The 12,625-nt window shown below is 38.2% G+C and overlaps 1 protein-coding gene across 1 annotated transcript in view; it reads right to left on the reverse strand.

Annotated features, from left to right (window-relative positions):
- Positions 1–3,269: 3,269 nt before the first annotated feature.
- LOC126240298 (kelch-like protein 10) overlaps positions 3,270–12,625 on the reverse strand; it is a 111,817-nt gene continuing 102,461 nt past the window's right edge. The window contains exons 6-7 of the mRNA XM_049947914.1: positions 12,350–12,472; positions 3,270–3,295 (exon numbers count right to left, since the gene is read on the reverse strand). Coding sequence (XP_049803871.1) covers positions 3,270–3,295; positions 12,350–12,472 — 149 coding nt within the window. The remainder of the gene's footprint in view (positions 3,296–12,349; positions 12,473–12,625) is intronic.

A 12,625-nucleotide genomic window follows, 5' to 3' on the forward strand; every position in this document is an offset into this window, starting at 1 on the left:
CTGACATATTGCCCCACGGCGTATTGTTAATGAAGGTATGAGCATTTGGAATAGGTTCACAGATATGCTAGGGGCTTGAAGACTTCTTAACTAATAGAACCCAATACATTGTCCTCTATGGCAAGTGTTCATCAAAGACAAGGGCAACATCAGGAGTACCCCAGGGAAGTGTGACAGGACTGCTACTGTTCTCTAAATACTGAAATGATCTGATGGACAGGGTGAGCAGCAATCTGTGGTGCTCTTGGTTGCTTGCTTGCTTGCACTGGCGGATTAAAGGGGGGTGGAGGGGGGGGGTCGCAGTTGCCCCCCCCCCCCCCCCCTTTACATTGCTTTACCTTAGTGAAAAAAGTTTGTATGTCTTGGAGTAGCTAGAATTTCATAATGTTATATTTTCACCCTGCTGTAGGCTCTGGGAAATTTTTTTATTTAAAATTAAAATTTGGCCTCTGAAGTGGTACCCCATTTTAGCCAGATCGAGAGTGTATCACTTTGTTGTTCTTATCTGCTTTTCTCTAATCTCTATATTTTTGATCATTTCTATGATCTATTTCAGGTCAGATTTTGTGTCCACGTACTGCTTGTGTCTTATCCTATACAACTGTATTAATCAAAGTAGAATCACAGGACAACACCCATGTCCATGCCCATGGGTGGATTCTAACCCCCAGCCAGAACAGCCCAGCCATCCGCAGCATGGCTATCCTGCCCGGCTTCCCTGGGAATGGCCCACTAGGATTTCCCGACTTCCGTACCCCCGACCAGCGGCACGCACTGCGCTAAGCCCGTATGGTGCTACCTGCCGTGCCTCCCTTATTGTCAGTGTTAGAGTTGTGTTCTTAGACATCTCATCTCGGGCTGAATGGCATATACGAACAGTTCCTTTTACTGGTGTCGACTGTTTCATTTCTGTCATCTGTGTACCATGAAACGAGCTTCAAAGATAACATCTTTTTTCTCTAAAAAACAGAAGACAACAGGTGAGTTTATTATAGCGTAAGCTTATGGTTTGTGAGGTGTTATATGAACAAAAGTTGCTTGTTCATGTATATGTATTACTTAATTTTTGAACTGAGTTCTTAAAGTCAAGCTATTTGAGATTGCACTACAATTTTTATAGGGAGAAGCGTTTGGTATATTTTCTTCCACAGTTGTTAACTTGTTTTCATATGCTGTGGCTGTCTACTTAAAAAGGAATGTAGACAGTTTTTCTATGTATGTTACTTTACTTATTGGGCATAAAGTATATTTATGGTCACCCATCATTATTTGTGATTGATGAATCAAACCAAATTAATTTTATGTTCAAGACAGTGACAAGTAATATTTTATGGGCGGAAATACTTGTTTTAAGGAGTCTTTTTGTGGAAATTGTACAATATTGCAAAGAATAGCTTTATTTTTCCCGTTTCCTTGTATTTTTACAAACTGTTAAACCTGGTATCAGTGACGTCTACGGGAAGTACCGTTGCCTCCAAAGTTATTTTCAGCTGGGGGATGGGGCATTCTGATGATAAAATCGCCAGTGGTTGGTCCTGCTTGAGATCTGCAGGCAGATTGACCGTTTCTGAGAATACATTGTAAGGTCACATTTGAATATGAAGTCTCAACAATGTATTATTATGAAAGATTGTTGCTTCCGAAAGTCATTCCTAAAGTAGCAAATTACTGGCATTGCAGGCACTGGAAAGAACTGCCTCTTTAACTTTTTTATTGCTGAAAGATATAAATACAATACACTATGACTGCTGTATTAATCTGTAAAATAAAATTGTCCAATTAACAAATGAAAAGAAACAACTCATGGTAGCATATTTACAAAGAAACAGAATTGGATTCTTGCTTCATCATTTTGTCAGTATCATCACAATTTACCTATCAGGACATGTTTAAATCTCATCTTCCATGAGAAATCATCCAATGTGTGACCTTTAGGCCTAATTACAATATATCACTTAAATGTGATAATTTATTTTTTTCGAAAACATGCTTATTTCCTGCGCACCGTGATCGAAAACCGAAATGTATGACTGCTAACCGGTAAGATGCTTTGATGCAGTAGAACCTGAAATATCAGTGTCAAATGGAAATAAACACAAGTGTATCTTTTTTATATGAAGCATGTATATATTTTTAAAATGGTAAATACACCTTCAAATATGTCAAATGGTTCCACTACAAGTCAGCAGTTATTACCACAGCTTAGATGTGCTTCATTGCAATTTTCTAAATAAGTCCCCTTATTTCAGTCAACTAACTAGAAATTCACAAACATAAGGGTCTTTGACTTCCACATCTACTAAATTATGGTGTAAAACTCTGTGTCAGATGTGATGTCTGACATGAAGCTTTATTCCATCACTACAATCTATAAAAAAAATTATCACAAATTTGGAACCACTTGTGTGACTGATGGGAATCTTATTAATTAACAGATAAATACTCTGGCTGTGTTTTAATATTTATTTTGCTACTTTGGGTAAGAAATTGAAGAAGCAATGTGGATTATAGTCAATCAAGCCGGCCAAAAATTTGACGCCAGTCAGCGAGTGTACTCTTTTGCAATACAGAATTAAAGATCTCAGCAAGATCTAGATTTAAAAAATGTCAAAAAACAGCTTAAATCACTAAAACATAACAAAGCTCCAGGCCCCTAATCTTAAGGGTGGGTATCATGTGGCAGATATGAAGCTAAACACATTAGTGATTGTACCTCTGACAAAATTTGCTAAGTTATTAGGGAAAATCACAGTAGAGCAGTATAACATCAGCAAGCTTTAGTACTTTTTGGGTTCTTACCAAAATACAAATAAATCGGTTGAAAATCAAGTTGACACCTACAGAGGGGGGGGGGGGGGGGGCAACGTTTGTCATTTCCTTTGCTAAACGTCATATTTCTTGGAAGGCAGAATGCACCTTTTAGAGGACATCGAGATGATGCCTCTGTTTCTTCTAATGATCCAGAACTATCAAATAAAGACAACTTTAAAGATTTGAAATTTCGCACTGAAGAATGGGGGAAATTGAATTAGAAGCACAGTATAGCTCTGGTAATAAATGACGCACATTTTTAAGTAAAACTGTTTAAAGTGAGTTGATTGAATGATGTGGTGAAGAAATTATTTCTCAGATAGTAAATATAATCGAAGAAAACAAATTCTATAGTATTGGGTTTGATGAGACAGCTGACATCAGCCACAAAACTCAGATGTCAATTTTTTAAAGATATGTTTATAAAGATGTGATCAGAGAAGATTTCATAGGTTTCATCAATCCACGGGGGCCACAGACAAATCTGTGGAAACAAAACTTCAAAGCTGGATCCAAATGTAATAAAAACGAAGATTTCTCTTTAACGTCTGACAGTGAAAATGATCAACTTGCGTCTTTTGATGATGGCCAAATTAACAGATCTAATGCTGCTCCATTGAGTCCAGAAAGTTATTTTAGGGTTATTGTCTTCATCCCCATTCTCGACACAATTAGCAACAATCTTGAAAGTAGATTCTCTAAAAATGTTCTCATTCTCTTCAACCTGAACACTCTTCGACCAAAGGTCTGTTCATCGTCAACAAGGTCCATGGAGTCAGTGATTAGCGATACCGAAACAGTGGCTAGAAAGTATTATAAACTGTTTGGAAAGGATGAAAGTGACAGCATCGCTAATTTGAGGGAAGAAGTCGAGTTGAGGGAGACAAAATGGAAAAGAGAAAATACAAAGAATACACTTCTACCAAGCTCTGGTGTTGAGTGTTTGGAGTTTTGTACTACAGACATTTTCCCCTTGATAACATCTTGAGAATGGCTGAAAGTAAGGGGAAACTACAGCCATAATTTTTCCCGAGGGCGTGCAGCTTTACTGTATGGTTCAATGATGATGGCATCCTCTTGGGTAAAATATTCCGGAGGTAAAATAGTCCCCCATTCGGATCTCCAGGTGGGGACTACTCAAGAGGATGTCATTATCAGGAGAAAGAAAACTGGCATTCTACGGATTGGAGCATGGAATGTCAGATCCCTTAATTGGGCAGGTAGGTTAGAAAATTTAAAAAGGGAAATGGATAGGTTAAAGTTAGATAGAGTGGGAATTAGTGAAGTTCGGTGGCAGGAGGAACAAGACTTTTGGTCAGGCGAATAAAAGGGTAACAAATACAAAATCAAATAGGGGTAGGGCAGGAGTAAGTTTAATAATGAATAAAAAAAATAGGAGTGCGTGTAAGCTACTATAAAATGCATAGTGAACACGTTATTGTGGCCAAGATAGACACAAAGCCCAAGCCTACTACAGTAGTACAAGTTTATATGTCTACTAGCTCTGCAGATGACGAAGAAATTGAAGAAATGTATGATGAAATAAAAGAAATTATTGAGATAGTGAAGGGAGACGAAAAATTAATAGTCATGGGTGACTGGAATTCGGCAGTAGGAAAAGTGAGAGAAGGAAACGTAGTAGGTGAATATGGATTGGGAATAAGAAATGATAGAAGAAGCCGCCTGGTGGAATTTTGCACAGAGCACAACTTAATCATAGCTAACACTTGGTTTAAGAATCATGAAAGAAGGTTGTATACATGGAAGAAGCCTGGAGATACTGACAGGGGCAGATGTGGACTCTGACCACAATCTATTGGTTATGAACTGTAGATTAAAACTGAAGAAATGGCAAAAAGGTGGGAATTTAAGGCAATTGGACCTGGATAAACTGACTAAACCAGGGGTTGTACAGAGTTTCAGGGAAAGCATAAGGGAACAAGTGACAGGAATGGGGGAAAGAAATACAGTAGAAGAAGAATGGGTAACTTTGAGGGATGAAGTAGTGAAGGCAGCAGAGGATCAAGTGGGTAAAAAGATGAGGGCTAGTAGAAATTCTTGGGTAACAGAAGAAATATTGAATTTCATTGATGAAAGGAGAAAATATAAAAATGCAGTAAATGAAGCTGGCAAAAAGGAATACAAACGTCTCAAAAATGAGATCGACAGGTAGTGCAAAATGGCTAAGCAGGGATGGCTTGAGGACAAATGTAAGGATGTAGAGGCTTATCTCACTAGGGGTAAGATAGATACTGCCTACAGGAAAATTAAAGAGACCTTTGGAGAAAAGAGAGCACTTGTACGAGGGCTATCCACAAAGTACATTACGTTTTGGAATTAAAAATAATTAAAGTATTGGAAATTTTTTTTTATTATATACAGATGAAAGCCACACTTAAATACTACTTTTCTACATAGTTGCCATTTAAATTAAGGCACTTATCGTAGCGATAGACGAGCTTGGAAATTCCTTTGTCGTAAAATTCGGCCACCTGCGCCTTCAACCACGTAGTTACCTCTTCTTGAAGCTGTGCGTCGTCATCAAAACACTGCATAGCCAACCACTTCTTCATTGCTGGGAATAAGTAGAAGTCACTCGGTGCCAGGTCGGGACTGTACGGCGGATGAGGAAACAACTCCCACTTAAAAGATTTGAGAACTTCACGAGTGGCATTTGCCGTGTGGGCCCGGGCGTTGTCGTGAATCAGCAAGATCTTTGAGCCCAACTTTCCCCTGCACTTGTTTTGTATTGCTCTTCTGAGGTTGTGCAGAGTTTGGCAATACCTTTGAGAGTTTATTGTAGTGCCTCTTTCCAGGAAATCCAGAAAAAATCACACCTTTTCTGTCCCAAAAGACAGTCGCCATCACCTTCCTTGCCGACATTGTCTGCATGCATTTCTTGGGTTTTGGGGGGGAATTTGTGTGCCCCCACTGCATTGACTGCAATTTTGTCTCGCAGTTCACATGCTTAACCCATGTTTCGTCACCAGTAACAATGCAATCCAGTAATGAGTCGCCATCTTTCTCGTAAGCATCCAAAAACGTTAACGCTGCAGCCATTTGCTGATTTTTGTGAATCTCTGTCAAGATTTTTGGTATCCATTTTGCACAAAACTTGTGGTAACCAAGCTTTTCGATAACGATTTCATGCAGCAAACTTCGTGAAATTTGTGGAAAACTCATACAGACTTCCGTTATTGTGAAATTACGGTTTTCACGGACCGTGGCATCTACTTTTTCGACAAGTTCGGCAGTCACTATGCTGGGTCTTCCACTTCGCTCTTCATCGTGAACGTTAGTTCGGCCATTTTTAAATTTTATGACCCATTGACGCACTCCACCTTCAGTGATTATGTTGTCCGCATACACTTCACAAAGCTGCCGATAGATTTCTATCGGTGTAGAGTTTTTTGCAGTCAGGAACCTTATTACAGCACGCACTTCACACTTCGCGGCATTTTCAATTAACGCTAACATTTCAAACTGTCTCAGTAACTCAACGGAGTACAGCACGAACCTCTCACTAGCACGGCAGGATGCCGACTGAGCGGCGGAATGCCACGACACCAAGATGGCCACGCTAGCCCCGCCCCTAATGGACACAAACGAAAATGTAATGTAATTTGTGGATAGCCCTTGTATGCATATCAAGAACTCAGATGGAAAACCAGTTCTAAGCAAAAAGAAGGGAAAGCAGAAAGGTGGAAGGAGTATATAGAGGGTCTATACAAGGGCGATGTACTTGAGGACAATATTATGGAAATGGAAGAGGATGTAGATGAACATGAAATGGGAGATATGATACTGCGTGAAGAGTTTGACAGAGCACTGAAAGAACAAGGCCCCGGGAGTAGACAACATTCCATTAGAACTACTGACAGCCTTGGGAGAGCCAGTCCTGATAAAACTCTAACATCTGGTGAGCAAGATGTATGAGACAGGCGAAATACCCTCAGACTTCAAGAAGAATATAATAATTTCAATCCCAAAGAAAGCAGATGTTGAAAGATGTGAAAATTACCGAACTATCAGTTTAACAAGTCACGGCTGCAAAATGCTGATGTGAATTCTTTATAGAGGAATGGAAAAACTAGTAGAAGCCGACCTCGGGGAAGATCAGTTTGGATTCCGCAGAAATATCGGAACACGTGAGGCAATACTGACCCTATGACTTATCTTACAAGCTAGATTAAGGAAAGGCAAACCTATGTTTCTAGCATTTGTAGACTTAGAGAAAGCTTTTGACAATGTTGAATGGAATATTCTCTTTCAAATTCTGATGGTGGCAGGGGTGAAATACAGGGAGCAAAAGGGTATTAACAATTTGTACAGAAACCAGATGGCAGTTATAAGGGTCGAGGGACATGAAAGGGAAGCAGTGGTTGGGAAGGGAGTGAGACAGGGTTGTAGCCTCTCCCCAATGTTATTCAATCTGTATATTGAGCAAGCAGTAAAGGAAACAAAAGAAAAATTTGGAGTAGGTATTAAAATAGAGAAGAAATAAAAACTTTGAGGTTCACCGATGACATTGTAATTCTGTCAGAGACAGCAAAGGACTTGGAAGAGCAGTTGAACGGAATGGACAGTGTCTTGAAAGGAGGATATAAGATGAACATCAACAAAAGCAAAATGAGGATAATGGAATGTAGTCGAATTAAGTCGGGTGATGCTGAGGGAATTAGAGTAGGAAATGAGACACTTAAAGTAGTAAAGGAGTTTTGCTATTTGGGAATCAAAATAACTGACGATGGTCAAAGTAGAGAGGATATAAAATGTATACCAGCAATGGAAAGGAAAGCGTTTCTGAAGAAGAGAAATTTGTTAACATCGAGTGTAGATTTAAGTGTCAGGAAGTGTTTTCTGAAAGTATTTGTATGGAGTGTAGCCATGTATGGAAGTGGAACATGGACAATAAATAGTTTGAACAAGAAGAGAATAGAAGCTTTCAAAATGTGGTGCTACAGAAGAATGCTGAAGATAAGATGGGTAGATCACATAACTAATGATGAGGTATTGAATAGGATTGGGAAGAAGAGAAGTCTGTGGCACAACTTGACTAGAAGAAGGGATTGGTTGGTAGGACATGTTCTGAGGCATCAAGGGATCACCAATTTAGTACTGGAGGGCAACGTGGAGGGTAAAAATCATAGAGGGAGACCAAGAGATGAATACACTAAGCAGATTCAGAAGGATGTAGGCTGCAGTAGGTACTGGGAGATGAAGAAGCTTGCACAGGTTGGAGTAACATGGAGAGCTGCTTCAAACCAGTCTCATGACTGAAGACCACAACAACAACAACTTTTGTGCAATCAGTACTTTCTTTCTAAGTGATGAGTTACCCCAGAATATTATTCTTTAAGACATTATTGAGTGGAATGTGTAAAATATGGGTAGGAAGTTGATATGTTTGTATCCAAGAAGCAATTATATGAAGTGCAATAACAGCTGAACTGTGAGTTGTATGAGAAGCTCAGAATATGCTTCTTCAAGCTGAAGTTTTCATCAATATGTACTCCCAAAATTTGGACCATTCTACCCTATTTACTGATTCTTACTCATGTGCTAATCAGTGGTCTGTATGATTCTATTTGTTGTACAGAACTAAATGTAGAGTGTTTTTCCAAAATTTATGGAGAATCCATTTTCAGAAAACCACTTAATAATTCTTTGGAAAATTCTATTTACCAACTCTTCTGTTGCTTTCTCCCTAATGGGATTTATTTTAACATTAGTATCATCCACAAAAAATATCAGTTTTGCTCGTTGAATGTTAAGTGAAAGCTCATTCATGTACAAATGGAATAGGAGTGAATAGTGGCCCCAAAACTGGACCTCGTGGAAAACCTTTTCTAATCCCCCCCTCCTACTGTGGAAAACCTTTTCTAATCCCCACCCCCCTTCCAATCACAAAAATTTTCTGCTTTCTGACATTATCTGAATTATTCAGCATCAACTTTTGCATGCTGTTTTTCAATATGATTCAAACCAGCTGCACGCATAAAGTCATCAATTCCATAACACTTGAGCTTTTTCAAGAATGTAACACGATCTACACCTTGGAAAGATCACAAAAATATTTCCTGTTTATACATTATTATTTAAGGCTTGTACTGTTTGGTGAGTGAATGTATGAATAGCATTCTCAGTAGAACAACTCTTCTGGAATCCAAACTGTGGTATCCTAAGTAAACTGTTTCCACTTAAGTGAGTAGCTATTCTTGAGTACATTACTGTTTTGAACACTCTGGAAAAAGACGACAGTAAAGAAACTGGCCGAAAATTGTTTAAATCTGTCACCTTTCTTATGAAGTGGTTTAACACTGCATATTTTATCCTGTCTGGAAAAATTCCCTTTGCCAGTGATTCACTGCATTTATTACTGAGGGCATTATTTACTAAGTTCAAACAGCTTTTTACAATTCTGTTTGAAATTCCATCATCCCCACATAAGATTCTGTTTTTTAGAATTTTTATAATTGTACTAATTTCTCTGTTTCCAACAGGGTACTAAAGATTTCTTTCCATATAATAAGCCCTATCTTTTCTGAAACATGTGATGCATCACTAATGCAAAGAATTTTTCCAGAGAAATTGAAATAATAATAATAATAATAAAATTTTATTGTCTTTCGGCTGATTACAGGTATGGCAGCGTTCATAGTGTAATTTGACTTGTGTAGTACAATGATGTACTGCAGCAATGCATGGCAGCTTGTGCCGCATTCGTGTACTAATGAGCTGCCATTTCGAGTGCCTTTGCTGTTGAAAGTTATTTCAAGAATAATGACTCTGTTATTGCTAACCAGCATCTATTTCGGCAACATTTCTACTTGGGACGTCATGGGGAAGTTTCAGATAGACGGACCATTGTGATGTGGGTACGTGCATTTCGAACAACAGGTTCTGTTTGCAAAGGCAAACTGGGAAGAAGTGAAAGAACTGTGCAGACACCAGAAGGCGTGGAAAATGTTCGTGCTGCACTATTGCGTAGCTGAAAAAGATCTGCTTGTTGTCATGTGCAAACTGTGCATATGTCCAATTGCTCATTCAGGAGAATATTTCACAAAGATCTCCATTTTCATCCATATAAGCTGCAGATTGTTCAGGAAATTAGGCCTCACGCTTGGGTTTCACGCGAAACATTCTGCTTAACCACTCGTGATCTCCTTCGCCAAAATCCACTAATATTGCACACCATTTGGATGTCAGATGAAGCTCATTTTGAGTTATGTGGTTCAGTGAATAAACAGAATATGCGTTATTGGAGTGATGTAAACCTGCATGAACTGCACATCAAGTCCTTGCACAGTTCTCATGTCACAGTGTGGTGTGGAGTTGCTTCCTTTGGGATTATTGGCCCTTACTTCTTTGAGGATGACAGTGGCGTGACTGTAACTGTCACCAGTGAACACTACCTTAAGATGCTGCAAGACTTCATTCTTCCCAAATTAGGTGTGGTTGATGTGGATGTGGAACAATTATGGTTTCAACACGAGGGAGCGACCTCGCATACAGCCAGAATTTTCATGGATTTCTTGCGACAGACATTTCCCGGTAGAGTAATTTCCCATTTTGGTGACATTTCCTGGTCGCCTCGCTCACCTGACATTTCATGTGCAGACTTTTTCCTTTGGGGCTACCTGAAGGAAGAAGTGTTCTGAACATGTTGTGCCACCATTACTGAGTTGAAGGATCGCATCAGAACTGCCGTCAGTAATGTCCCAGGGTTCCGACGCCACCTAGATGAATGTGTTGTTCAGAGGGGGTCATCATTTGACAGGAGTCATATTCAAAAAGTAATCCATGCAATGCAGTAATGTGTCAAGACATGACACATTAGTAAATGGCATGCCTTTAACTATTAATTGACATAAGAGGTAATAAATAAATTACAGTTACTGCCTGATGGTGTGTTTTTACTATGAACGCTGACGCACCCTGTATGGCATTTAACCCATCTATAAGAAAGTTGATAGGAGAGATGTCGATAAATACTGAGTTGTTTCACTAATGACAGTATTTTCCAATTTTTTTGAGAAGTAATGCAGAATAGTATTCTAGAATAACATCCCACATGAGCAACAATAATATCCTTAGTAAATTACACTTTGGATTTCAGAAGAGTTTCTCTACTGAGAATGCCATTTACATGTTCACTCATCAAATTTCACAAGCATTAAACAACAAAATAACACTGTTTGGTATTTTCTGTGAATTGTCTAAGGAATTTGACTGAGCAAATCACTTTATTCTCCTAAATAAACTGAGGTTTTAAGGAACTGATGGTATATCAACCAATGGATAATATCATATCTAACCACAAGAATGCAGGAAGTTGTAGTTAGCAGTTCAACCAATGTAATCAGGGGAGGATCTTCTGACTGGGAAGAAATCACATATGGGGTTCTCTAAGGCTCAATCTTAGGTCCACTATCATTTCTTATATATGTAAATGACCTTCCCTGTCTATAATGCAACAAGCAGAATTAGTTCTTTTTGCAGAATTAGTTTTTTTGCAGAGGACACTAGTATTGTAATCAATCCAAGCATACATACAGCAACAGAAGAATGGTAAAAAACGTTCTCAAAAGTCTCATTACTGGTTTTCTGCCAGTGGCATTACTCTCAATTTGAAAAAGACATGACACATTATGTTCTGTATATCTAGAGGTACTACACCTATTACAGTGGTAAGAGTTAGGAGATAATAGAGTGGAAACTTCAAAATTTTTAAGTGTCCAAACTGATGTGAATTTAAACTAGAAAAAATACATTTTGGAACTCCCTAGAACAACTGAGTTTAGCCGCATTTGCACTTAAGGTCATTGCAAAGCTTGGGGAGAACAAATCAGTAAGTTGACATATACTGCAAATTTTCATTCGATAATATGATGAGGAAGAATGTTGTGGTGCAACTCATGTTTAAGAAAGAAAGTCTTCATTGCTCAAAAAATGTACTGCAAGATTAATGTGTGGTGCTCACCCACAGTCATCTTGTAGACATTTGTTGAAGGAGTTTAGGATTTTCACTATGCTTCACAGTATATTTATATCCTCATGAATTTTGTTGTAAATAATCCACTGTAGTTCAAAAGGAAAAATGAGGTACATAATTACAATATCAGAAGAAAAACAGAACATTAAGGTTATCTTTAGCTCAAAATGGGGTGTACAATGCTGCAACTAAAGTTTTTGATGACTTAACCAGTGATATAAAATGTCTGGCAGACAGCAAAGTAAAATTTGAAAACAAACTAAGAAAGTTTCTTCTTCATAATTCCTTCTGTTCCATAGATAATTTATATTACTGTAATGTGTAAAGTGTGTTGGTTAGGAATTACTAATTCACATCTGTATATATAAAAACAAAGAAAAAAGAACTTATAAACGTTCAGCATGTAGCCATATCAACAAATTAAGTTGTGATGTGAATGTAAAATGACTCATTCCACATCATTACAATTTATTATGGAAATTATCCATAGAACATGGAAGTAACTAAAAAAACTAAAAACTAAACTGTATTTTGGTATATTACCATCATAGCCCCCAATTGCATAAATACGGTTATCAAGGACAACAGCACCAAAATTACTTCTTGCATAATGCATTGGACATATTTCAATCCAGCCAAGTGTTTTTTCTGGATCCAGCATTTCAGCTGTAAAAGAAATAAGTGGAATCTAAAATCTGAAATTTTGATTGAAATGTATTAGCTTTTATTTAATTTGCAATGTAAGAGGTACAGATACATCATCCGCTCAAGAGCTGCCTCTGCTATTCCACTTCACGTACACACTCATACACATGCAAC

The sequence above is a fragment of the Schistocerca nitens genome, chromosome 1 (genome assembly GCF_023898315.1).
Source record: "Schistocerca nitens isolate TAMUIC-IGC-003100 chromosome 1, iqSchNite1.1, whole genome shotgun sequence".
In the NCBI taxonomy this organism is placed as follows: Eukaryota; Metazoa; Arthropoda; class Insecta; order Orthoptera; family Acrididae; genus Schistocerca; species Schistocerca nitens.